The sequence below is a fragment of the Talpa europaea genome, assembly GCF_964194135.1.
Source record: "Talpa europaea genome assembly, chromosome: 7".
Taxonomy (NCBI): domain Eukaryota; kingdom Metazoa; phylum Chordata; class Mammalia; order Eulipotyphla; family Talpidae; genus Talpa; species Talpa europaea.
Genome location: NC_140074.1, coordinates 114274235 through 114301011, shown reverse-complemented (window position 1 = coordinate 114301011; position 26777 = coordinate 114274235). Strand labels below are relative to the sequence as shown.

Here is a 26777-nt window from a genome sequence, read left to right as displayed (position 1 = left end):
AGAGGTCAGAACTAGCTCACATAAAATAGGTGGTGGCCTCCATGCTGTGAGAATAGCTGAGAAGGCAGAGGCTCTGCAACATGATCCACAGAAGTGATGGGAGGAAGAACAGGCACAGAAGGCCACAAAGGAGCCTTCAGTTCTAGAAACTATTGATCTAGAAACATGCACTTTTCCGGAATGGAAGAGAAAGTGTTTGAAAGGAGCATAATTGGTGATAAGAGTCTAGACTGAAGAGAAGCCAGGGGTCTGGGACTTGTGCACCAATTCTCTTCAGTAAGGGGAGAAGTCAGCTTGCAGTGTAGTTGAGAGCTGATGCACAAACATCATCATGGCCTCCATGGGTTTCATTCATGAGGAAACCTGGAGTGGGTTGAGGGGAGAAAGGAAGCCCCCTCCAGCCATAAGACCCTGTAATCTAGGATGGAGTTGGAGAAGGGAATTGGCTCCCTCTTAATATGAAATCTTCAAAATAAGGGTGTCTCATGTTGGATACTGCTGGAAGCTTTCGTTAGAGTTTGCCCTTTAGAGAATGTTACAGAATTTTATGTTCGTAACAAAATCCACAGGTACCTCCCTGTCATCTTTTTAGGTATAAGAAGCAGGCTTCCTGGAGGGGTGATGATTTTGCAGCTTTTGATTCTCTTCCACCTGACAAAAAGGTACAATCTGAAGGGGAAGCATCCTGCTGTGTATTCTGTAAACAATCCCATAATCACACAACAACTCAGTGAGCAGTATTTACCCTTAAAAGGTTCCTCCCAACAGCTCACCAAGCTGCTTTCCAATGAAGTTGCAGCATGTCTTTCAAGTGGAAAGCTTTGCCAGGAGGAGGGAAGAGTGGATTCTCAGCTAGCTGGGAAGCCAGGAGGCAATGAGGTCAGCACTGGGGATGTTAACACAGTTGGCTTCACTTAGAGAAACCCCTGTTTCATAGTGAGAAGGCAGCCATGAGTGCTACTTTGGGGCTGCCCACTTCTTGCATGCATTCTCAATGAATGTAAGGTTACCCCTGAAACAAAGCCTGTATACAGTGGCATACCTAAAGTTTCTGATTCTGGAGCAGATTGTTTACAAATATCCGCTCTCTCAATAGCACCAGTATTTTCAGTAATAATCACACAATAAAAACAATCAATTTTCTTTAGTTTTAAAATAAATGACTATAACATTTCAATGGCAAACACATTATTCAGATTTAATAAAAGTTTGTGTAAGAGCTGACAATTGCACTTACCAAACACAAATGTTGAATATTATCTCTTCAGTGTTTTTAATTTTAGTTGCAAAACATACTTCAAATAGTCACACAGAATGTCACAATTAAGGTAATTCAGGGCATCCCTGGTGGCACAAGGGGTTAGGATGCAACCTATGAAGCTAGCCACAGCCACTGTAGCATGAGTTCGATCCCCAGCCAGGGAGCTACCCATATGGCACAGCAGACCTCTCCTGACTCACCCGCTGCTACCCTCAGCAGTGTATTTCAGTTGATCTGCCTGTTCTGTTCCCCCTCTGTCTCTGGTGAATCCTCTCACCCCCCACAACTCTGGCCTGTACCCCAGTTCTTGTATGTATAAATAAATCTTTTTAAAAAATAAAATAATTCAGGGCCTCCTCGGTGGCGCAGCGGTTGAGCACTAGGTTGTGAAGCTGCCCACAGCCTCTGCAGCGCCAGTTCGATCCCCGGCTGCTCCCCAGCCACCAGAGGAGCGTCCCACATGGCGCACAGACCTCTCCTGCCACCCGCTGCTCCCCTCAGCAGTGTACTTCGGTCCTTCTGCCTGCTCTGCTCCCCACTCTGGCTCTGATGAATAGTCTCACCCTCCCGCGCTTCTGACTGTACCCAGTGCTTGTATAAATAAATAAATAAATCTTTAAAAAAATCAAAAATAATAATTCAACTTCTGTTTCTTTGTGTTTACAACCACAGTGCTATCCTTGTTTATTTGGAATCAATTGTTTAAATTCAGGAATATGCAGTATGAAGACTTAAGACAGGGACTGCCTTACAATATACCCCATCAATTCTGAGCCCTTAGGAAGGTTCCTCCTGTAACAAACAGGTACAGCTGAGTCCCTGCGTATTACAGGCTAACTGATAACTGAGATCGCCCCCATTCTGTGTAGAACATGGTGCTTGTTAAAGGATAAGTAACACAATTGTGCTAACTTGATGATTACACATCTATTATTAAAACCTAACAGTAACCACAGAAACTGCTTAGAGCTTAGATCAATAAGATAATTTTTCAGGGATAAGTATTTTATCAATGGCATTTTTAGAACTTACAGCACCTGGGAATTATGAACACCAGCTAAAATGTCTGGTGGTATCATGGGTTTCATTATTGCTAGTAAATTCTCTGCAGACAATGTGCACCCTTACTGTCTGTGCCCAGAGTGGACTGCCACTGAGCTTCCACTGGTACCCTGGAGGCTAGAGGTCTTAAAGCTCCAGAAGTAGTCTCAAGTGGTGGACTGGCTAGAGCCAGCTGTGCTGATGGCACCAGGAACTGGTGTGAAGCACCAGAAAAGTTGTGTGCCTACTAGAAGTCATGGTGAAAATGCCCATCCACCTGACTACTGAATGGACGACACCTGATCCAAACCAGCCCTCACTGTGGTGAAGATGTATGGAGGTTTGGCATGCACTTGGGCGCAAGTTGTATCTTTACACACAATGTGCCATTGTTAGCGTAGCTTTAGGAGGTTTTTATTGTCTCCATGGCTTAGAAGGATGTACTATGAACTCAGAATAGTACCACAACTCAACAGATCTCTTCCCTGTGATCGTAATTAGTCTAAAGCAAGAGTATAATAACAAAAATAACAATTCCTTTGTATAATTTCAATCTATAAGGCACATCTAGGCCTAGTATATAATCACATGTAACATATAATTGTATGTATTTCATAAAATACATATAATAATTTTATTTTTACAAAAAATATCTGAGATATAGGTTTTACTGACCTTTTAACAAATAAGTAATTGGGAACTCTGAGAATTTAGGCAATTTCCAAACAATATACAATCTTCCGGGGAAGAAGCAGAATACACACATGACCTCTGAGTCAAGTGCACAGACCATTACACAGCTCTGAGTTGATAATAACTAGGGAGAGTCAAAAAGGAGAAATACGAGTGTTCACTGCTTACAAGAAGTTTACACCTGTTATTTAGTAGTAGGTCAGATCCCACTACATCTAATCCAACAGCAATGCCATCTTGTCTATCCATCATTGACCATCAGTAGATTCCTTTATCCTGTAAGACCTATCTCAGGAGAAGTCTTCACATGCAAAGCCTCTTTTCACTCCAAAGGCAGAGTGAGATGCTTTCTTTCTCCATTGTCTCACCTGTCCTATCTCACATCCCTTACTGGGCAATCCTGAAATCCCTGTTTTGCACATCTGTCTCTATAAACATTTCTGTGAGCTCCTTAGTGTCAGCAGTTTTAGTTTATTCTTGTTTGTAGCCATGGTGTCTAGCATGGTGTTTGGCACCTACCCAGTACAGAGTAAATTTTTATCTTTCTACATGCCAATTTCTGGGAAAAATATAACTTAAGGTATTTATAACTGAAGGTGAGTCGGTGTAATACCACTCTCCTGTATTGACAAGAATATACTCTTGAGATATGAGATCAGAAATCTGGAGAGACACACTAACATCACTGACTGCATTTCCAAACACTGATGGTGAGAATATAATAAAATTATCTTAGAAATTAAATCAATATTCTATTTCTTAATGCTACTAAATATATAACCAAAACCAATCTTATATCACATTAGTAAACTCTCAGAGAATACTGGAGCTTGAAAGGGTGCTTGAAAACTGCAGCTCAATATTTTGATTTATACAAGAGGAAATCAAGACTCTGATTTAATAAATGGCTTGCCTAAGATTTCATATATGGTTAGAGGAAGAGCCAACCCGCTGAGCATATTCAGATACTCTGTGCTGCTTCTGTGACCCAAATGAGGAAGTAGATCAGTAATGACAAAGACCAGGCCAGGGACAGAGTATCAGGGCACTCACCTACCCATTTCTGCTCAAGGAAACTCAATACCTAAAACAAGAATCTAGTGACTACTCACTGCTTCCAAGAGCAAAGGGTTATTCCCTCGACCAATAAATATGACACAGGACTCTCTAAGTGCAAATTTTATCCCTTAGAGAAATTAATGTTCTAAGCATAAGCAAGGTTTACATATACTTTTATTTTTTTAAGATTTATTTATTTATGCATACAAGAACTGGGGTACAGGCCAGAGATGTGGGGTGAGAGGACTCACCAGAGAAAGAGTGGGGAGCAGAACAGGCAGATTGACCAAAATACACTGCTGAGGGGAGCAGCAGGCTAGTCAGGAGAGGTCTGCTGCGCCATGTGGGTAGCTCCCTGGTCGGGGATTGAACTCGTGCTGCAGTGGCTGTGGATAGCTTTATAGGTTGTGTCTTAACCCTTTGCACCACCAGGGAGGCTCTACATGTACTTTTATAGCAAAGAAGCTGATGCCATAAAATGAGACAATGGGAGGGGCTTAATTTTAGAACAAGTGACCTCCAGAAATCAAAGATGTTATATCTGTGTGTTTTGAGCCACAGTATGTGTTAATTTCTAATAGTAACCATAGGTAAACAATGGCTATTAGCCTTCAACTAGATGTGAGCTAAACTTAGGGTTTGTGGGCTCCCTCTCCCTTCAAATGGAGATGAGTGGGGTTGTATGATTATGCAGTGAATCCCTGAGGGGAGAAATCCTGTGTCCTGATAGCTACTTTTTTTTTTTTTTAAAGATTTATTTATTTATACAAGAACTGGGGATATAGGCCAGAGGAGCAGAAGGTAAGAAAATTTACCAGAGACAGAGTGGGGAACAGAACAGGCAGATGGACTGAAGACACTGCTGAGGGGAGCCATGGGCGAGAAAGGAGAGGTCTGCTGTGCCACGTGGGTATCTCCCTGGCTGGCCAAGAATTGAACCAGTACTTCAGAGAGTGCAGACAGCTTCACAGCCCTGCACTCAACCCACTGAGCCACTGGGGAGGCCCTGATATCTACTTGACACCAATGTCAGCAGAGTTTATTGGTTGCAGGTAGGGTAGGAGGTCAGGAGGATGTGGAGAGCTAACACCTGGGCTGAGCTGGTGGCCGAAGGCAGAGATATGCCAGGACAAAAGCCTGAGCAGGGAGAGGCATCAGAAGCCACAGTTTTAGACCAGGAAGATGAGTCAGACAGGAAATGGTTAGAAGAGCAGTTTGGATGGCACCTGGATGAGGGCTGCTGTCCTCATGTAAACTCTATGTATCTTCTTCTGCCCACCTGCTTCTTTCCTAGGCCATGTATAAGATCCCTTCCTCTTCCGATGGAGAAGGAACAGCCAATAGGAGCTAAGGTCTTCAGTCCTGTAACTGCCAAAAAACCTGAATTCCACCAAGGATCTGCATGAACTTGGCTGTTGGAGATAAAACAACTGAATTTCCAGCTTTAAAACCCTGTAGCCAACAGGCATATGAAAAAATGTTCAACATCACTTGTAATCAGGGAAATGCAAAACTACAATGAGATAACATCTTACACCAGTGAGAACGGCACAAATTAAAAAAAACTAGCAACAACAAATGTTGGTGAGGTTGTGGAAAAAAGGAACTCTCCTGCCCTGCTGGTGGGAGTGAAAAATGGTCCAACCACTATAGAAAGCTGTATGGAGATTCCTCAACCTACTAAAGATAGAGCTTCCATATGATCCAGCCATTCTACTCCTAGGTATTTACCCAAAGGACACAAGAACATTAATTCAAAAGGGCACCTGCACCGCTATGTTTATAGCAGCACTATTTACAATAGCTAAGCTATGGAAACAATCCAAATGCCCAAAAATAGATGACTGGATCAAGAAGATGTGGTGCATATATACAATGGAATATTACTCAGCATTCAAAAAGATTAACTCATGCAATTTGCAGCAACACGGATGGAGCTGGAAGGGATCATGCTCAGCAAAATAAGCCAGAAAGAAAAAGAAAAATACTGGATGGTCTCACTCATAGCAGGAATTTAGAAAACCTAAAGAAGGGACCAGAAAAAAGACTAATTATAATAAAGAAAGAGGCAAAATCAACAAGCAACTATAAACCAGAGACACACTATGGGGGTGGGGGAGGAGAGGAGGGATTAGGGTCAAAATAAGGAGGGGGTGCAATTGTATGGGGACTATAACCAAAATGAAAATAAAATATATTTTGAAAAAAACCCAACCCTGTGAGACCTCACTGAGAACCCAGCTATGTCCAACTTTTGACTCAAGGAAACTGTGAGGTCTTAAAAGTGAGTCAACTGATGCTGTTAAATGCGTGGTGATTCATTATACAGCATTAGAAAGCTGATGTGGGCATCATTTACTATAAGGAGGAATGAAGGGTGTGCATGACCCTGGGCAGGTCATCTTAAACCAACAAGCACAGCACCCCACCATCCAGTCTGCTGCCCATCCAGCAGGCCCGCTGGGAGAAAGAAAGTGTGAGTTCCTTACCAGTGTGTAACAGGAGCTTTTCTCTGCTTTAAGCAAAGAAAATTGACCATTTTGAGCAACACAGGTAATTAGGCATCAGCGCTAAACCACAGGTGGTTGCTAATAGGTATAATTACCTTCATCTTCTAACAATCTTGAGGTTTTAAAACCACCCAACAAGGAAGGGGTGGGAAATTGCATGTTGGGAGAGTTTATTAGCCTCAGCAAACCATTTCTACTTTATTTTAAAGAACACCCCAGAGGATAGAGCAGTGAACCAAAGCAACGTCCTAAGCTCATCCTGATCAGAACTGAAGCTGGGATATGCTATCAATCATTCAGATGGTTAGAAACTCAGTTTTGTGACCCCTTGATGCCTGTCAGGTCTCAGAGGAAGAGTAAATTGCTTATAACTGTTTACTGTCCTCCCATTACCCCTACTGCCTCCTTGTGGATACTTTAAAAGCATGGCCCCCACACTAAGCATGGTCTCCAATCTCTAACCATGTTGCCTCTTCCACTGTGCCCTCCAGCCAGTGAATTTGGCTCTGTTTCTTATGTGTGTCATGCCCACGCATGCCTCTGAGGATGATTTATACCTGGCTTCAAGGGGCAAGGGTTCCTGTGCTGTAATCCAAGTTGATTTGGCAAATATTGAGCCCCTACTGTATGCAAGGGTTGCACTCTGTCCTGGAGGGGCAGTGGGTAGAAGGAGACACGATCTCTTGAAGCTGGACCTTCTCCAGAGTCCTCACAGCTTCTGCGTTCACATCTCCCTGAATTCTGCACTAGCTTCAATCTCTCTCTCAGCGCCTCATATCTTGAGTGTAAAATCTAAACACCCCACTTGTATGGCCTTCCATGTCCAGGCCCCAGTTCCACTCCATGGCCTGAACATCCCTGAGCTCTTCTTGCTCCAATGAGTTTATCCCTTCCTAGCCTCTTGGCCTTTGCCCATCTTGCTTGTCTTTACAGCTTACCATTTCTACCCTCCTTCTCCAAGAAGAACAGCACACATTCCCACTGTGACTGCCTAGGCATTGCCTCTGCTAGGAAGCCTTCTGTGTTCCTCAGACTATGTAGCTCCACACACTTTCCATGGAAATCCTGGAAACATCATTGGTGATAGACATTTACTGACCTCGCCCACCAGCTTCAGTTCCTGGAGGCAACAGTGGGCCTTGCTTTGTGCAATTACCCACCAAGGCTAAGGCCAGCCAGGCTATATAAGCAAGTGTCTAGAGAGAACTTATTGGACCAGATGGAATATGAGGAATGGAAGAGAGGTTTTTCATCTGCCCTATAGTTTCTTTTTTTCTTTTTTATTTATTTATTTATACAAGCACTGGGTACAGTCAGAAGCGCAGGAGGGTGAGAGAATTCACCAGAGCCAGAGCAGGGAGCAGAGCAGGCAGAAGGACCAAAGTACACTGCTGAGGGGAGCAGCGGGCGGCAGGAGAGGTCTGCGCGCCATGCGGGACCCTCCTCCTGTGGCCGGGGAGCAGCCGGGGATCGAACCGTCACTGCAGAGGCTGCAGGCAGCTTCGCAACCCAGCGCTCAACCGCTGCGCCACCAGGGGAGGCCCTGCCCTATAGTTTCTTAAAGTTGGAAAAATGTATACCCAAGTGTCATGATTTAAAGTTTTAACATGGAAGCAACCCCCGGATTCTGTCCTGGTTTGCACAGAGAGAAGACAAGCCCCCCATTCAAACACTGCAGATGCTGGAGGTAAGAGGTTGCTGATTAGTTTTATCAAATGTCTCTCCCACAAGATTGTAACTCCAAGAATTAGAGACTGTGTTTTTTTGAAATGCCAGTTCCTGGTACAGTGTCTTCTCTAAAAAGAATGTCCAATTTCCCTGCTGTTTTGGGTAAATATAATATGAATAGACAGTGTGTGCCAAAAAGTTGGCACAAGTTTTCCAGAAATGTGTTAAATGTGTATGTTTATGCTAAAATATAAATGTGTTATACACATGTATGAGAGAGATCTACTGGAATATGCTGCATCCTTCAATAGCATGATTAACCCAATATTTCAGTTTTCACAGTCTTAGTGTAGATGTTTACTATCTCTTTCCTGGATGACTAAAATATCCACCTCATGGGTTGATCTTCCTGCTTCTGATATCCTCACAAAATGCAGTACATCTCTATTTATGTAGCCATAGCTGGCCTCCTAAGCTACATGCTCAGATGTGCCACTCCAGAACATAGAAATATCTCATAATTACTCTATTTTAAAAGTGATTTGTCTAAGCTCTTGAACATACATAGATGGTTTCCTGCCCTGGCCCCTGACCACCTTCATGGTCCTTACTCATGACGCTCCATGTTCCTCTTTGCCTGTTAGATGCTGAGAAACACCCAGGTGCCTTTGCCCAGTAGGGGCACCCTCATGCCTTTGGCAGTGCAGGACACTCTGATATTCCTCATTCTCCTCCTTCTTCACCCTGGGTAATCCTGAACCCTGTCAAAACTAGTTCCAACTTCTTCCTTCTCTCCTTGTTTTGAGAACCCTGAATCTGCAAGAATGCTTTTGGCTACAAATGATGAAAGCTGGAGTCTAAGTGGCTCCAATGATAAGAGGCTTGTTACCTCTCTTAAGAAAATCAATGCTGGGACAGTTAATTCAATGCGCAAGAGCTGAATTCCTCCCGGTTTTCCATTCTGCCATCTTCAGTGTGGGTTTTATCCCAGAGTTTGCTCAGCAGACTTCCCACTACCTGGCATGGACTGAAACTGTTTATCTATGTTTATATCTGCATTAGTGTATTCACCATGGTCTCCAGGGAAACAGACTGTGTGTGTGTGTGCGTACGTGTGTGCATATGTATTAGATATATATATATATATATATATATATAAACTATATAGACATGTGAAGCTGGGATAGAGAGATTTTAAGGAACTGGATCACAGGATTAAGGAAACTGAAAAAATTGAAATACATGGTGTAGGACAGCAGGCTGGAGACCCAGGAAAGAGCAGGTATTACAGTTTAAGACTGAAACTTTCTGGAAGCAGAATTCCCTCTTCCTTGGGGGACCTCAGCCATTCACTCTTAACACCTTCAACTGAATGGATGAGGCTCACCAACATCATGGAGGGTAAACTGCTTTACTAAAAATCTACTGATTTCATTGTCAACCTCAACTAAAAGTTATCTTTACAGGAACAGCTAGAATTATGTTTGATCAAATGTCTAAGTATCATGGCCTAACTAAATTGACACATAAAATTAATCATCAGGATGTGTAAATCAATCATTGGTAAGAGTGAAATCTCCATGATTGGTACAGATACTAGCTAAGAATAACCTCCGGGTGCTGGGAAGGCTAAGCATGTGGTTGTGTGGAGGGTGAATCCTCAGATAAAATCAGGGTTCTGCCTGCAAGTCTGCTTATGGTGATGGTGGATGAAGGTGTGGATCTCAGGAGGTCAACAACAATATCAGTTAAACACCAGGCAGGCAGAATCACCATATGGCCTCCTTTATATGTTGTACAAACTCTATTATTAGAATAATTGTTATGTTGAATCACGGATTTATGGATTATCTCCCCCTTAGGCCATTGGTTCACCCTTGAATAAGAACCACTTATCAGTTACCTCTTAATCAGCAGCCCCACACAGTGCATGCCAGGTGACTTGTCCTTGAGATACCAAACTCACCAAAGTGGGGTATTCTGTTGATACATCAACCTGCTTCTTGCCCTCACTATAGAAATCATACCTATTTCTATCAGCCATACATTCTGTTGAAGTCACAGATTCACAACGGTTATGCCAACCGGCAGTTATTTCTAGATACTCTTGTGAAGAACGTAAGGGACGATAAAACTTGTCCAAATAGTCAAGTCACAGGAACTTCTCATTCACACATACATAAACTGAAAATAATCCCAGTAGCAAAGCAAAGGGCAATTTTATTCTTAAATTCGAGCAATGATAATAAAAGATAAAAAGCCCATCATTTGCCCTGAGCACCAACTCAGTTAAAAGTAGGTCATCTGGAGTCTTAGATGTTAGAGCCTCAGGTGCAATTTCTTAATTCACAGATTCTTTTGACTCTTTTTTTTTTTTTTAACAGAGTTGGCGTTCCCAGAAGTTTGGGAAGTGAAATCCTCAGGTATCAGTTTTCTTGACCAGGCTGCCAGCGGGCTTCAGGCTCTGGGACTGTTAAATGCCGAGGATGAGCAAGTCAGCTGAGTGCCCCTGTAAGGACACTTGGAGCTTTCAAATTCAGGGAGCATTTGCCATGCACCTTCCATGTTCTAGACATCAAGAGAGACCCCACTTAAACATTATTACATTTTCCAGATTTTAGCTCTCTGCCTTTACTCAAGCAGAGAAGTATCAAATATCGAGTCATGTTGTTCCTCATACAATAACGAGTTATTTCAACAGATACTGACCTGTCCTGACTCTCACCAGGCACCAGACATAACCATGAGCACTTTACATGCATTATGTAACTTAATCCTCTCCACATCTCATGAAGCAGATCTGGTCCTTATCTCCACTTTGACAGGGGAGGAAGCTGGGAGGCTGAGAGTGCATAGGCGACTGGCTGATAATCCCCCCATTAGGAGCCCTGGAACCGGGTGCAACTCTGCTCTGTCTGACCCCAGACTTGAGACCTGGACCTCCACATCTCCCTTTTGACTCCCTGCTGAGCAGGTTTTGCCTACATTATCTCATTTAAATCTGGAAATGAGGGTAAATTAAATCCTTTCAAATCAACACATGACAAAACTTCTTTACTGTGGTTGTCTTAGAAAGAACTTAAGACTTCACACGTGTTTAAAGAAAGAATGTGTTAACAGAAGGTGAAATGTAAAAAAGGGTTAGGCAGAAAAGCAAAATTCTGCTGCACCCCTGCAGTCTTATTGATGAGCATTTGAGTCACTATAGAGGGATAATACTAGTTTACGAGACTTAATATAACCTGGTTGGAAGCCCTCTGATGGTCTTACTCCATAATCACAAAGTGTAAAAATATAATTACAAATGCAATTTATGGGTTATCTTGCATATGAGTAGTAGACTGCTCAGAAAAAAAGAAATACAAGCTTTCTCTCCACTGGAAAGGGCCGTCCCCAGTTGTAATTACAAAATGCCATGGATCTGTATGATGCCAAATGAACATAGCTTGTGTCAGTTTAGTTGTTATAAGGTTACTACTAGGAGCCTGATAATTTCTGGATGAATTAACCAAGTCCAGTTTCTCTATCTATTAGGCCAAAGAATAAATGTCCCATAGTAGATTTATCAAGTTAATAACATCAGTTTGAGACATTTTTGGCAGTCAGCTGGTTTTTTCCTGGATCACCCACTACTTTGGAAAGTCCCAAGAGTACTTTATTTATTATTGAGGAAAGGGGCCACTCAAATCATGCAATTCACCACCTAGCTCGGCTCATAGGGGGCTACTTACTTGCTTAGCTCTGCACAGCACAACTGATGCAATGAACTTTACAGAAGACAGAAGAGATACAGCAGCCAAGAATGAACAAGGCGACCTGGGAGGCACTGCGCTTTCTACTTGCCACCTACTACAAAGGCCTCATCTGACACTTGGGGTTCTCTATTCTCAGGGCCTTAGTGGAGACCACACACTGGCTTCTCTTGAGAGCTTTATTTCTCACTCTCTCACATCTAAGCATTAAAAATGCTTCTACATGTCTTACCTATCTTCCCTTCCAGCCTTCTTATTAACATTTTACTCTTTCCCTTCCATCTCTCCCTGTTAAAGTCTTGACACAACAGAAAAATGAGGACCAAACTGGGTAGCAGGAGTGGGAGAAGACAAGATGTCTATACCCAAGTCAAGGTATGCTTCTGGTCCGACCATGTCTTTGCATGCTCCCCCACGCTGACAGCATCCACTTTGTCTATTATTTTTAGCTGGTAATTGACTCAATCTGCTATGTACTGACCACAGATATGGCTGAAGTGACCTATGCGAGAGTGCGTATCTCAGCAAGCCTCATTGCCACAATCAGCCCATCTAAACTTCCTGTTTCATTAATGCCAAGAATTGGCCCTTCCTCACTTAACCAATTATCAGCAGACAACTTCAACCATCAATCCTCCATCACCTGCTCCTTGGCAAGTCACTTGTGGATGGAAGGATCTTGAGATATAGGCTCACATGGAAAAATGCTGTCTTGGTGAAATTACCACTCATTTAATAAACCTTTTCTTGATGTCTTGATGAAATATTCATTGAATACTTGTCAGACTGTGCCATCTTTTGAAAATATTCTATGCCAGGTAACAAATTATTTCCAAAATTCTAGGAATGGTACATTGATATATAACACATTTCATTCAGATAATATTTCATTCAAATTCTTTCCTTAAAAGGCAAATAACAAGAATAACTGTGTATTTACCTGGAACAAAGCTTCCCTGAACCACCTCCTTGTATGCCCACCAGCCTTCATGGATTTTTGGTGAATTCTGTTGAGCTAAAGGGAAAACAATGGAAAAGAGAGACTAAGATCATAGCAGAGAAGTATTATATCCTCGCTGTCCAAGCAAGGTGGGTGAATACATATAAAATAATCCTTGACAACTCAAATGTCAATGACAGCTCCCCCTTTTATTTTCAAATAGATTAACCTGTAAACAGACTATTATAAAGTTTTATCAAAAGCCTATTAAAGAGAAATAGGCAGTCATTATATATTTAAGCCTATTTGAATTCTCACATCACTTGTCTCTCACTTTTTTCTTATTGGTCCCTTACACATGCATACATTCACACACACATACACACACAAGCACACCTACACACAATCTACTGGGTTTGTTCAAAAGAGGTAAGCTCATCCACAAGCCTACTAAGGACACATGTCTGGGACTTTTAGGAGTCAAGGGAGTTTGCTGAAGGAACCAAGCTAGAAGAGGGAGGATGTAATCAGCCAGTTCTCCTCACACCCCAGGAAAATGAAAACAATCTAAGTAATTGTGCTGAGGGTTTTAGCATCATAGGATGAAAGGGTGGAAAGTCCAAGAAATTGGAATGTATCATAGAAATTAGTGAGCTGCTGTTGAAGTAAGCTCAGGATAATCCTTGATATGTATGACAGCTCATGTAAAGACTTGGCCAAAGCCATTATATACCCCAAAGTTTAGTGCCACATAAATTTATACATATCCCTCTGCTAATTAATATGCATTCATATTTCAGCTCTCAATTACATTGGAGGAAAGAAAAGTGTTAAAAAACCAAACAGGGCCCAAATGGAGCCACTCATGCTAAACCTCAACATTACCGAATGGAGGCTTACAGTGTTGATTCTCCCAGAGATGGATCTTAAAGCAGTCAACCAGGAATCTTCTGATTATCACAAGTTAGGAAATATGCTTGATAGACTCTGTCTATCCTCCAAAGAAAAGTAACCTTGCAATAACCAATCAAGTTTTTGGCTGGGTATGACTTCCTTTGTCCTGCTCTTTTCTGGCTATAAAAGTCTTTTTTACAGCTCCTTGGAGCTCCTCTCTACCTGCTAGATTGGATATTGCCTGAATCCAATCAATTCTGACTCAGTAAATTTCCAGTTTAATATGCCTCAGTTTATCTTTTAACAAAGGCAATTTCCACCATACTTATAATTTGACAAGAATATAGCAAATGTTAGACCTTTACTTTAACTTCCTTCTTTTCTCCTTCATGCTCATCATTCTGGGTTAAAGAGAATAGTACAAGATAATAAACAGGTTTGAAAACAAAGCTTTGTGCAGAGAGAGGATTTGCTAAATTCCTGTAGCTTCCAAAGGAGCTTGGATTGCTTAACTCCTAGCATCTCCCATAGCAGAGAGATGGGAAGATGGCTTGAAGGAGGGCTTATCATATAGGTTGAGTAAAAGAGAAGTCCACTCCTTCTGGAGCTGATATCGGCATCAGGGGAATTCATGAAACATGTAGAGAAGGAAAGAAACCTATTTATTTATTTTTATTTTATACATTTTTTATATCATTTTTCATTTTTTGCACAATGTATGCATTTTCATCTTGGTTATAGTCCCCATAAAATTCCCACCCCCCTTGTTTTGATCCTACCCCCTCCTCCCCACCTGTAGTATGTCTCTGGTTTATAGCTGCTTGTTGATTTTGATTTTTACTTTATTATAATTAGTTTTTTTCCTGGTCCCTTATGTTTATAGCAGCACTATTTATAATAGCTAAGTTATGGAAACAATCCAAATGCCCCAAAATAGATGAATAGATCAAGAAGATGTAGTACATATACACAATAGACTATTACTCAGCAATCAAAAAAGATAAACTCATGCAATTTGCAGCAACATGGATGGAGCTGGAAGGGATCACACTCAGTGAAATAAGCCAGAAAGAAAAAGGAAAATACTGGATGGTCTCACTCATAGCAGGAATTTAGCTAAAAAAAAAAAAAAAAAAAAACCTCTTTAAAGTTAAGGAACGATGTCACCTTTCACGTTGCCCAGCACAAATCTAGAGTATGGATGCATTAAAGTGCTGGATTTCCCAGTAGTCTGACTTTGCAAGTGGCATTCATAGAGCTCAGATGTTCCTACAGCTCAAGGAAGATCCTGGAGGCGCTGTGTTGAAAGCCAGTGCACCTGTTCCGGGGCAGCAGGCAAAGAGAAAAGTGACCTCAAAGCAGATGCTGGAGAGATTCTGTCTAGTATGGAAGCCAAGTGAAAGATTCAGCAGAGAATGCAGGTATCTATAGTAGCAAGCAGCCCTGAAGATCTTCAAGCCTGACCAAGTCAGGAAACCAGATTCAGAGTAACATGAGAGCAAAGTTACCAAATCAGTAAAGAAATAATATCTCTCGATTTTAAAAAGGATCTCACTTTTTGTTTAGGTCTTGACAATGCATGATCCTTCCTCAACCTCCCTCTTAGCTTATGGGATGGACATACTAGGAGAGGTAAAGCCCAAAGGCTTAGAAACCATATGTAACCTAATGTACTCGGACCCAGTGGCCTTTTATTTATTTTTTCAACAAACACCTTGTAACGCTTGACTTGATGATAATTAAATGAAATTCAGAGAGAATATCCCACTTAAAAAAAAAAAAAAACCTGGTATTTCACTTCAACAGAGCATCAGCCTAGCTGTGTTGGGCAGGAACATGTCCCAAGTCTGGAAAAGATCCACATTTCTAAAAGTCTCAAGGATTTAACTGCAGACATCATCTAAGAGCTTTGCATCAGAGATAAGCCAGGATTGATTTTCCTTATCAAAGACAGGAACTTCTGGGTTTTATCAAAACTCACCAATTCTTACCCATCCAGTCAGGACAGTTACCTGCCTTTGGACAATTTAACCATCAATCAACCTTCTCTCTTTATTCTCAGAGCCCATTAGTGGGAAATCCACACTCTCTTGTATATGCTCCATCATTCCAAGTAAGGATCTATACAGCAATAAAACATTTCTGTTTTACATTAAAATTTTTTACCAAGCTGTTTTACAAAAAGTCTTGTTTACAGCATTTATACACATTCATTTTAAAGAGCCATAGTGCTTAATTATGGCCATAGTACACAAACACAGTGCTTTAATTATAAAGTAGAAAGAAAAGCAATGAAACTGCTAAGAATATAGATTTCAATGTGCAAGCACTTGAGCATGAGGCACAAGAACAGAGTGCCAACTATCTTCTGCTAGCAGAAATGACCCACTCCCTGTTTTTGTACTACCCAAGAGATAGGAATGGTTTCACATTTTTAGATAGTGAAAAAAACAGTGAAAGAAGAATAATACCTTATGACTTGTGAAAATTACATTCAATACAAATTTCGGTATCCAACAATTCAATTGGAACACTGGCTTGCCATTTCTCTATGCACATTTTTATCTAGAGCTTCTTTCTCGCTGCAATGGTGGGGTTGAATGGTGGTGACAGAGACAATTTGGCTAATGCATCCTAAAATGTGCCTTATATGGCTCTTTAATGAGAAAGTTTGCTAATTGCTCATTTATGCACAAAATATAAAAAAGCAAATGTAAAAAAATTAGCATATGGACTAAAAGGAAACTCTTACACTATTGGTGGGAATGTAGACTGGTCCAGCCCCTATGGAAAGCAGTGTGGACATTCCTCAAAAGACCAAAAATGGATCTACTTTATGACCCAGCAATTCCACTGCTAGGCATCTATCCAAAGAGTATTAAAAATACTAACTCAAAAGGAAATCTGTAATTCCATGTTTACAATAGCACTGTTCATGATAGCTAATATATAGAAACAACCTGCATTTCCCAGACAGATGAATGGGTCAAGATGTGGTATATCAAGATGTAGTTTATCAAAAATGATAAACTAATGTTACTTGCAGCAACATGGATGGAACTAGAAGGAATTATTCTAAATGAAGTGAGCTAGAAGGAGAAAACTGGATGGTTTCATTTATATGTGGAACATAGAGACCAAACATAGAGATCAGACAAAGACAACCTTTAAAACCAACACTTGAAAGGAGACCATAGATCTGAGGCTTCACGAGGGATAGGGAAGGGGAGAAAACAGTCTGAGAGGAGAGCACAATGGACAATGGTAGAGAACTATGGGTGCTTTGATGGTGACAAAACTATAGTGACTATAGCTGAGGGGAGAAATCCTATATTGTGAAAAAAACAAACAAGGATGTAAAATGTAAAAACAAAATAAAAAAAATTGTATGAAAAATTCTTACTATCAAAATGGCATAATGAAAACAATCAGCACAATCAATGGAATGTTTTAACTGTAATGAAAGGAAAAATACAAAAAACATATTTAACAAGCAAATATTATACACTTCAACTTGTAAGTACTTGGGCATGATACACTAGAGCATAAAACGAAGAAATTGGCTGTTTGATTGAAACAGGTACAAATCATGCTATTGTGTTGTATAGGAGGCCCTTCTAGAATCCACAAGGGCCTTGGGCCTCAGTGGTAGGCTCTATCAAAATAGTGAGAAAGTCTTAGCAAAGTTTGGAAGAAAATAAAATACTACCTTCCCTTGATTTACACAGTATTTGCCTGACTGAAGAACAGGTTATATTAAAATTAGGTAAGAGGTATTTTGTGTCCATATGCCAAATGATATTTATAGGCTCTGGTAAACAAAACAGTTTTTCACTCACTTGAGTGTCTGCTGGGACATGGAACAATTTATCACTGTTTGAAACTGTCTGATATATTGCAAAGCATATTCTCAGTCTCCCCTTGGTTGGTGTTAATTGCAACCTCCTTCATTAAAACTATCTCAAGTGTCCTCACCCATTTCCAAAATGCTCCCCCAGGAACAGGGACACCCCTATTGACAATCACAGATCTAAAGGGGCTATTTGTAGCACCAATTATACCTACTAAGTGAGAGAGAGTGAAACCATTATGTTGAGCACTAATCAGAGGATGAAGTTATCTAGACAGATAAAAGGCACATATTTCCCTATATCTCTGAATTGCAGTGTAGAGTACCTTTGCCACCCCAGTACACAGACACACCCCTCTAAGGAAGATCTATCAGTCTGACCAAAGCATTAATTTAAGAAAGAAATGCCTGGACAATTAGCAGTGTTGCAACTGACAAAGGTATTATTACTGACAGACTCGCTTTCATCCAGAAAGTTGCAAAATATTTTTCTCTTTCATCTCCAATCATTACATCTTCACCTATATCATCCACTCAGAAGTGGAATTATGCAAGTTTATAGCAGGTGGCAAGACCATCAAACCATCTGAATAAAGTATTATCATGACAGAAACACAGACCTTCAATTGGCTTTCTTTGGAAAAAATTGTGAAGGATCCAAATTTGCCCGCAAAAACCGGTCGTCATGGGCCATCAATTAAAAACTCTGAGAGCTGTGGGCTAGAGTTGAAAATGAAGGTGTTTTATGGAAGATGTCTGCAAATGCCTTTGTACTCCTAGTCTGGCCTCATATTCTTTGGCAATTTAGGAAGACAGGACAGCACATTTAAAAGGCACTTCATTTAAAGTTCTGCAAAGTGGTGGGAGAACTACCAGGAAGAACTACCTGAGGGAAGAAATAAATAAATTCTGTATCAAAAAAAAAAAGAAAAAATGATTTAAAAAAATTCTGCTATAAGCAACTTATTTGAGATAGGGCACCAAGTACTGGATTTCCATTTCAATACCCCAGTCAGACCCTGAACAGATATCTTGTTATCTACATCTGATTTCTAGTGAGTGGAGAGCTGATTGAGAATTCCTCAGAGTGAACAGGTGAGCAGAAAAAGCAGCCTTAGTTGCTGCAGCGGCCCCTGCTTCTGTTTGTCTATAGACCATACTTTCTTTACTTACCTACAACCAGCCTCTGGGATAAAGGCAGGTGTCTCATAAAAAAAAGAAAAAAAATGTGTTGACAATAAAAGCTGTCATTCTGCCAGATGAGAAGATATACATAGCAAGAGCCCCACTATTGACAGTAAAGAAAACATATTTCAATTGTAGTCTCCTTTTTCATAGTGGCAGTAGGGGGATGTGTGAGTTTCAAAAGAAAACTCAGAATCTCAGGATTGTGAGAGACACAGCTCATTCTGCCAGTCACTTGTTGGCTAGATGAGGAAACTGAGACACAGAGAAAGGACACCATGTTAGAAAGTAGAGGGTCCTCTACTAGGAGTCAGTAATCTTTTTCTATTAATGGCCAGATAGTAAATATATAGGCTTTGAAGGCATTCTTCTCTCTTTCAACTACTCAGCTCTACCATGGTAGCCTAGAAGCAGCCATAAGCAATACAGGTTTCCCCCACTATCTGAGAGTAGAGCCACCCTTTCTAAGTCTAAAAGGTTTTTAAAACAAAGAGAGCGATTATTACTATTCATTTATAGGGACCTTTTTTGAGCATTCCTAGGCCTTGCTCTCCCCCCCCTCCAGATCCTACAAAGTTATTCCAAAAACATACAAAACCTAAAATAAATCTAATATATAATAAAAGCAGGACTGACATAATACATACACATCCTGTTTGAAGCAGTTCTTGGGGAAGGAAAACTGCTGAAAAACAAATGCCAAAGTGGGGCCCACACCTGAGGGGAGAAATCCTAAAATGTCAAAATATTAACAAGGATGTAAAACATTGTCACTTCATTAAATTAAAAAAAAAATGCTGAAAGCTATTTTCACATTTTGTCTTCCATGGTAACAGCGAAAATCCTCTTCATACTTCTTGGGTTTAGCAAAAACAGATACTAATGCAGGTCTTTTATAAAAGTGAAGTAGCTTAAAGCAAAATTTTACACAAATATATGGGTGTGCCTGTATACCAATGATATTTTATTTACAGACCTGGACAGAGAGCTGGATTTGGTCAGCTACCCAAGGTTAGCTAATTCCTGTCTTTGACCTAGAAAAAACTTTTACTCCTTAAATGTTTCCTACTCAAATGTTTAGGAAGTGAGCTACATTAAAGAAAAAATAAAAGAATTTGGAAACGTATGCATTTCTAATTATGTTTGATGGTATCTGATCCATTAGCACTACAAAAAAGTACGTATCATACTAAATTGTTTATAGACTTTGTGAAATTGGTCACCAGCGTTTACATAAAATTCATGAGGAATCGCATTTCTATTGGGTTAAACTACCAGAGTTGGAGGGCCTCCTATAAACTCTGCCCATAGCCCCTTGCCAGGTTTTTCAAACCAGCCACTAGGTACCTGATTGATACCTAGAAGTCCTTTTATTCCTCCTATGAACCCATAGAACCATATTTCAGGTTGACTCCCAGGCACTTCACCTGCTTCCATAGACTAAGTAATTATGCTTTCACATGCTAACTCTCTCACATCATTTTGAGATTAACCTTCACAACTCTCTTCTATTATTATATCTTTTGCAGTCCTTATTTGCTGCAAGAGAGAGTAAGCAACTCTAAGTTATGTAGGTTCAGAGAAAATACAACAGCAGAACAACTCCACATGGAAATTACAATGGGCTTGGCTGGTAGGAAACTAAACTCAAGAGCAAGGAGAGAGGGTGATCAGTGTGGTGGGGGAGACAGCACAGGAGGGAACATCCCTTAGGGACAGGAGACTGATCACAAGAGCTTCAGCTTCAGTCAAAATACACCCAACTATAAGCAGGTGCATCACAAAACCACTCCTCTGAGTCCTGGGTCAGTACAACTATAACGGGGGGTGGCGGTCTATGGAGAAAAGAGGGTGCTAAACACATGGGCGTAGCAGCAGTGCACCTGCACAGCTGTGGGTGCCCGATTCTAATGTGATGGTAGGTGTCCTGAACAGTCGTCTCCCTAAGAAACGGCTTTCTCTGTTGCCTGAAGATGTACATGCAGGAGGGACTAAGCAGCTTGGATCAAAACACCAGATGTTGGAAGATGTAATAAGTCTTGTTAACATTGCCTGAATGATGCAAAGAATCATATTTCCAGGACACAGATCTTTCCCACTTCATGGCCAGTTCTATCCTCTGCATGGGAAGCAGGAATGTTGAGAAGAGCATGGTGCATCAGGGGAAACAGAGATGGCTGTCCTAGGGCACTGCATGGCCCCTGCCAGGGAGAAGGCCCTTTCCAAGTGTTTGACATTAACACCACCAAGGTCTTCCATTCCACTTGCTCCCTCGGTATTTTGTCACGCTGCATTTTAGCATTTAGATAGTGCTCCCCACACTTATCTGTTTCTATGTCATTCTTTCACACTAAACTGTAACTTTCTTGAGATCAGGGAATGTATATTCCTTTAAAATCTATTCAGGCAAAGCTTGGTACAGAACAGGTGTCCAATAGTAGTGCAATGGATGTATTAAAAGTGCTGTACTGAAGTTGTATATTACAGACTTGCAGTTCAGCTCACACATCCATTGGGAAATCTGAGTCTCTCTTGAGACTTGCTGGTGTGATGCCACACATTTGTGGTCAGTGGGACTATGGAAAAAAGTGTTTTCAAGTTGGATGACAGGCCCACACTTGCTTAACAGATGGAAGAGCATCCTGGAGTTGACATCCTCCCTGAGGAAATCAAAGTCATAGAAACACTTTTGTTTAGCTCAATGTGTTTAATTTCAAAGTATGGCAGAGGAAGGCTATGTTAGAGCATATTCAACTCTGTCATTCTTTACTTTTTTTCTGAAGTTGTGAGATAAGGAAGAAATTAATTTTTCCTTTTTGTGTGTAGAAGATCTGGGGTATAGGCCAGAGGTGCTGGGGGTAAGAGGACTCACCAAAGACAGAGTGGGGATCAGAAAAGACAGATTTACTGAAATACACTGCTAAGGGGGGCAGCAAGCGAGAAAGGAGAGGTCTGTTTTGCCATACATGGATTAGTTCCCTGGCATGGAATTGAACTCAGGCCTCAGCAGTGATAGCGCTGAGACTCAACCCCTAGGTCACCAGGGAGGCCCGAAAATCATTTCTATCCTGCCACCCTTTGTGGTCCCATCTTCCCATAAGAAACTGAGGGGGTAGACTCTGTACTTCTAAAACACAAGCAACAATGTAAATCAATATTAGCATAATAAATTAAAAAAAATGACATATACCAATGGAGCAGAATCCCAGGAAAAAATCTCACTTAGATTGGCAATTTAAAAAATAAAAAGAACCAGACAGAAGACCCAGATCATCAAGATTGCACTGGCTAACTTGGTGACAAAAAGGCTGTTCCAATCACAGAGATGGATATGATCTAGGATCTCCTTACACGTTGGGCCAGACCCAAGCAAGCTGACAGCAAAATTACATTTGCATTGGGAGACAAGAAGGCAAACTGATGTTGGAGCAGTCAGGATTACTTTTACCTACAAGGCTTAGAATGAGATCATGGGGATGAGGCTCAAAGGTAGCTGAATTGGAAATCAGAGTCTCTAGCAGGGCAGATTCTTAGCCTGGCACTCAGAATCTCTGCAATTGAATTTACCACTCAATCTGATCTTATTTTTAATAATTTTTCAAAATGTCTGTGCCATCTACTGTCTTCAAATATACCACGTCTATTAATCTCTCCATATCTTTGCTTTACTGTGTATTTTTTTTCCCCTGGAATTCCTTCTTTATTAATTTCTTCTTAACTTACCAATTCCCCCTCATTTTGTGACATTTCTTTCAATCATTCTAGTTCCACTGTAGTCCCTCAAGTCCCTGAATTTTTCTAACTTTTGTATCTGTTTCTCATTATTCACTTCAATTAGTTCAACAAACATTTACTGAGCTCCTATTTTCTAAGAACTTGCATGTTCCTGGAGGGAGACAGGAAAAAAAATACTACTGAATTAGACTGTAGTAGAATATTAGACACAGAAAAGTACTTTTTGACTAAAGAGGGTTCGGTAACAGAAAGTGACTAAGGGACACATTACATTACATTGTGCGATTGTGATGGCCTTGGAGGTCATGACAATCTGATATTTAAATGACAAAAGAAAAAGGATCTGAAGATCATGCAGATCAAGAGTGATGGTATTTCAGGTGCATTCAAAGACCTAAGAAGGCAGGAGGAAGTCTGACTATTCTCTTAGAAACATACAAATCAGCATTGTGGGTGAATCACCAAGGACAGAGGGGAGAGAAGTTCAGGTGAGGTCTGACATTTAGGTCCAGAAGAAAGATGATGGTGGCTTCAACTAGGATTGTGTTGATGAAAGCACACTTGGCTGGACCCTCTATATTTCAGAGGAAGAGTTAATAGGTCATGCTGATGGATTATATGAGGGAAGTTAAAGACCTTAGATCAATTGTAACTTTCACCTTTTTTTGCTTGAATGACTAGATGTTGCTAGTTACTAAGATGACAAGGGAGATACAGGACAGTAGATTTGGAGCATGAAGTGAGGTCAAGAGGTCCATTTGAGATGGCTACTGAGCTTTTACAGGGAGATGACAAGTAGGCAGTTGGATATAAAATGAGTTCTGTGAAGAGTTCAAAATGAGTTATATGTTTATAACTTTTGACATGTAAGTGACCTTTAAAACCCTAAGTTTAGAAGATGTAACCAAGAAGAGTGTGAAAATGGGTAAAGAGAGACAGAATAAAGGTCTGGGATGTTCAATATTTATAGATTAAATAGGAGATCCAAAATGAGACTGAGAGAAGCCACTAAAATTGAAGAAAAAAGAAACAGAAGAGAAAGTAAGTCTGATACTATTCCTTTTTCTTTATTTACTTCTCAATCTATCTCAGGAGAGATATACAGAAATATAAATACAGAGCTACAGACAGAAATACTTCATCAAAGTCATGACACATCTTATACTCCATTTATTATCATTGTTTTTTGCTTTAGAATCAGGAATAGTTGTGCTTTCCATAAATATTATAGATTAGTTTGGTAGTAGGGTCTGTTGATGTGTTTTAAAACAGATGGATAAAATTTTAGACTCCAAAAGTTCAAGTCCAGGTCCTGGTTCACTTTACCACATCCATAAATAGGATGTTTGTGTGCTGTCTATAGAATAATAACAGGGCACTGATATAATGAATCAGTATTTAAACTACAGTTGATAAGCTATCAATTATTTCTTAAAATCATTGAGATAGTCAGTTGTAGGATTAATCACATTTCACACAAAACTTCATCACAGCTTTGAATGAGACTAAAATCTCATCTTTTTAAAGCTTGAATTCAGGAAGACTATCAAATAGAAAGAAAGGAAACAAGTAGAATTGCTGGTGCTTTTTGAGAGACAGTGTGAAATAATGAAATTACATAGCAACGTAGAGTTGAATCCCAAATTTACCACTACATTTTGTGTCATTTTGGGAAATCATTTTAGCTTTTAAATGTGAGTTTGAAACAAACAGCCCCCCCCCCAAAAATACTCAAGTGTCCTTATTCAAAATCGAGAATAACCACCTTGAAGGAACTGTCAAAAATACTACATATGCGTATCCATTACTTTTATCCTTGGATGTTACAGGTGGTGATCTTGAGAGGAAGTAGGTATAACTGGGGATAGAATGGGAATCAGGCCAAATGAAAATGGTTGAAAACGCCAGGAAAAAAAACAAGAAACTGTGGCAATATTACTTGAATCTGGTTGAAGTCAAAAATTAATTCACTGTCTAAAGAAGACTCCATCTGCATACACATCCAATAAATTCAGAGCCAAGTAGTGGAAGGAAAAGGCCCTGCCTGATTAAGGGAGAGCTCAAGAGCCCCTGAGGATATGTGTGACATTTATAAGACCAAATATAGTCACTAAGGAAAACCAGTGGTCAAAGTAAGAAAACAACTGATTCAGGGAAAGTATGTAGGGACTCTATTAAAACCTTTGTTGGAACAAAGCCCCATCCCAAGGGGCTGAGAGAGAGCCAGATAAAATGACCTGTTGCCATCCGTTAGCCATGGTAGAGCTTCAGGTCAGCTTGAAACCTTATGAAAAGGTGGTTTTACTAATTTTTCTCATATACTATCAAGTCAACATCATTTTGTCCTTTCCAGTTTGGATCCATTCAGTATTTGCTGGTCAGGTACTTCCATGAAGGTGACAAGCATACTTTATTTTTTATTTATTTATTTATTTTTATTTTTTTATTTATTTTCATTATTCAAATTGATGTTCAGGTTAGTTCTTTTTATTTTTTAATATAAATTTTATTTTTATATTCCCCATACAATTTTTTTAAAAAGATTTATTTATTTATACAAGCACTGGGTACAGTCAGAAGTGCGGGAGGGTGAGAGAATTCACCAGAGCCAGAGGGGAGAGCAGAGCAGGCAGACTGACAAAGTACACTGCTGAGGGGAGCAGCAGGCGGCAGGAGAGGTCTGCGCACCACCTGGGACCCTCGCCAGGCAGCCAGGGATCGAACCAGCGCTGCAGAGGCTGCAGGCAGCTTCGCAACCCAGTGCTCAACCGCTGCGCCACCGGGGAGGCCCTCCCCATACAATTTATTAAAGTGGTGTAGCCAGTGATTTATGAGCATCTCTAGGCTGTGCAGAAAGTTGTACTAGAGTTCCATCATTTAAATGACAAGTATGAAAGAAATATTTGGAACTCAAATAATTGGAGAGTTGAGGTTGACAAGAGCTAATCCCTACCTTCCTTGAAGTTAGATGTGGACACGCAGTGAACAAGTTCGAATATGGAGATGATGGATAGAGTTCAAGCAATCATCTTCAACCATGAAGCAAAAGCCTATTTCTAATAACCAAGCAGAAGTAGCTAGAATTCCTACTCTGCTCACATACACAAGGGACATAAATCTCCATCTTATCTAGCACTTTCTATTACTCACAAGTGAAATTAATCCCAAATGATTCACATGACCTCTAATACTCAAGGAATTAAGACACTGACTGCTATAGCTCTAATCCATTCTTTCCTCTACATTTACTCTGCATAGACACAGGCCCTCAATAATTCCATAAGTAATGACACCTGGCTAATCACAGGACTCCTCACTCATGCGCCCTGCTGCTGTACACACATACTCTGCTATTAAGATTCCTCTTCCTAAAGCAAAAGCCTTTTTATGTCTTTCACTATTTGTTCAAAAAATTTGAATTTCAATTATTTACAAAATTGTCCACACTCATTGGCCATATTCAAGGATTACAATGACCTTTCAGGCTCCCTGCCAGTTGCACAACAATGAATACATGTCCTTATGAGGCTTTCTACGCCCTGCTTGGTGTAACTTACTTGCCTGATTTTCAAACTCACTCTAGTCTACTTTCTCTGTGCTCTCCCAGTGTTTACCATATACTTCTGCCTCAGCACATAGGCTACTTTTTAAATGATCTCTTTACAGTTTATCATCTTGCCATAACAGGTGTCTGATAAATATTTTTGAAGACAGCAAGTAAATTTAGACATTGTTTTCTCACTGACCAAATCAACCTATCTACCTTTGTTTACGTGTGTTGTGTACTCACATTATTTTCCCTGTGACAACAATTTTCTCACTATGTATCCAAAGTAAATCAATACTAACTCTAAATGTAAGTGGACTAAATTCTTCAATAAAAAGACACAGAGTTGCAGGCTGGATTAAGAAACAAAACCCAACCTTTTGCTGTCTCCAGGAAACACATTTAGCTGCAAAAGATAAAAATAGACTCAAAGTTAAAGGATGGAAAACAATTCTACAAGCAAATGGACCAAAAAATAAGGCAGGAACAGCTATACTCATATCAGATAAAACAGATTTCAAACTCAAAAAGATAAAAAGAGACCCCAGTGGTCATTACATTATGATCAAGGGGACAATACTTCAAGAAGAAATAACACTCATTAACATATATTCACCAAACGAAGGAGCACCAAAATATATC

General features: G+C 40.3%; 1 protein-coding gene across 1 annotated transcript in view; it reads right to left on the bottom strand.

Moving 5' to 3' along the window:
* The window catches only part of CA10 (carbonic anhydrase 10), a gene marked incomplete at both ends in the record, with an annotated part of 448833 nt that overhangs the window by 356300 nt on the left and 65756 nt on the right, over window positions 1–26777 (bottom strand). The window contains one exon of the mRNA XM_084237378.1: window positions 12925–12999. Within this exon, the coding sequence (XP_084093504.1) occupies window positions 12925–12999 (75 nt within the window). The remainder of the gene's footprint in view (window positions 1–12924; window positions 13000–26777) is intronic.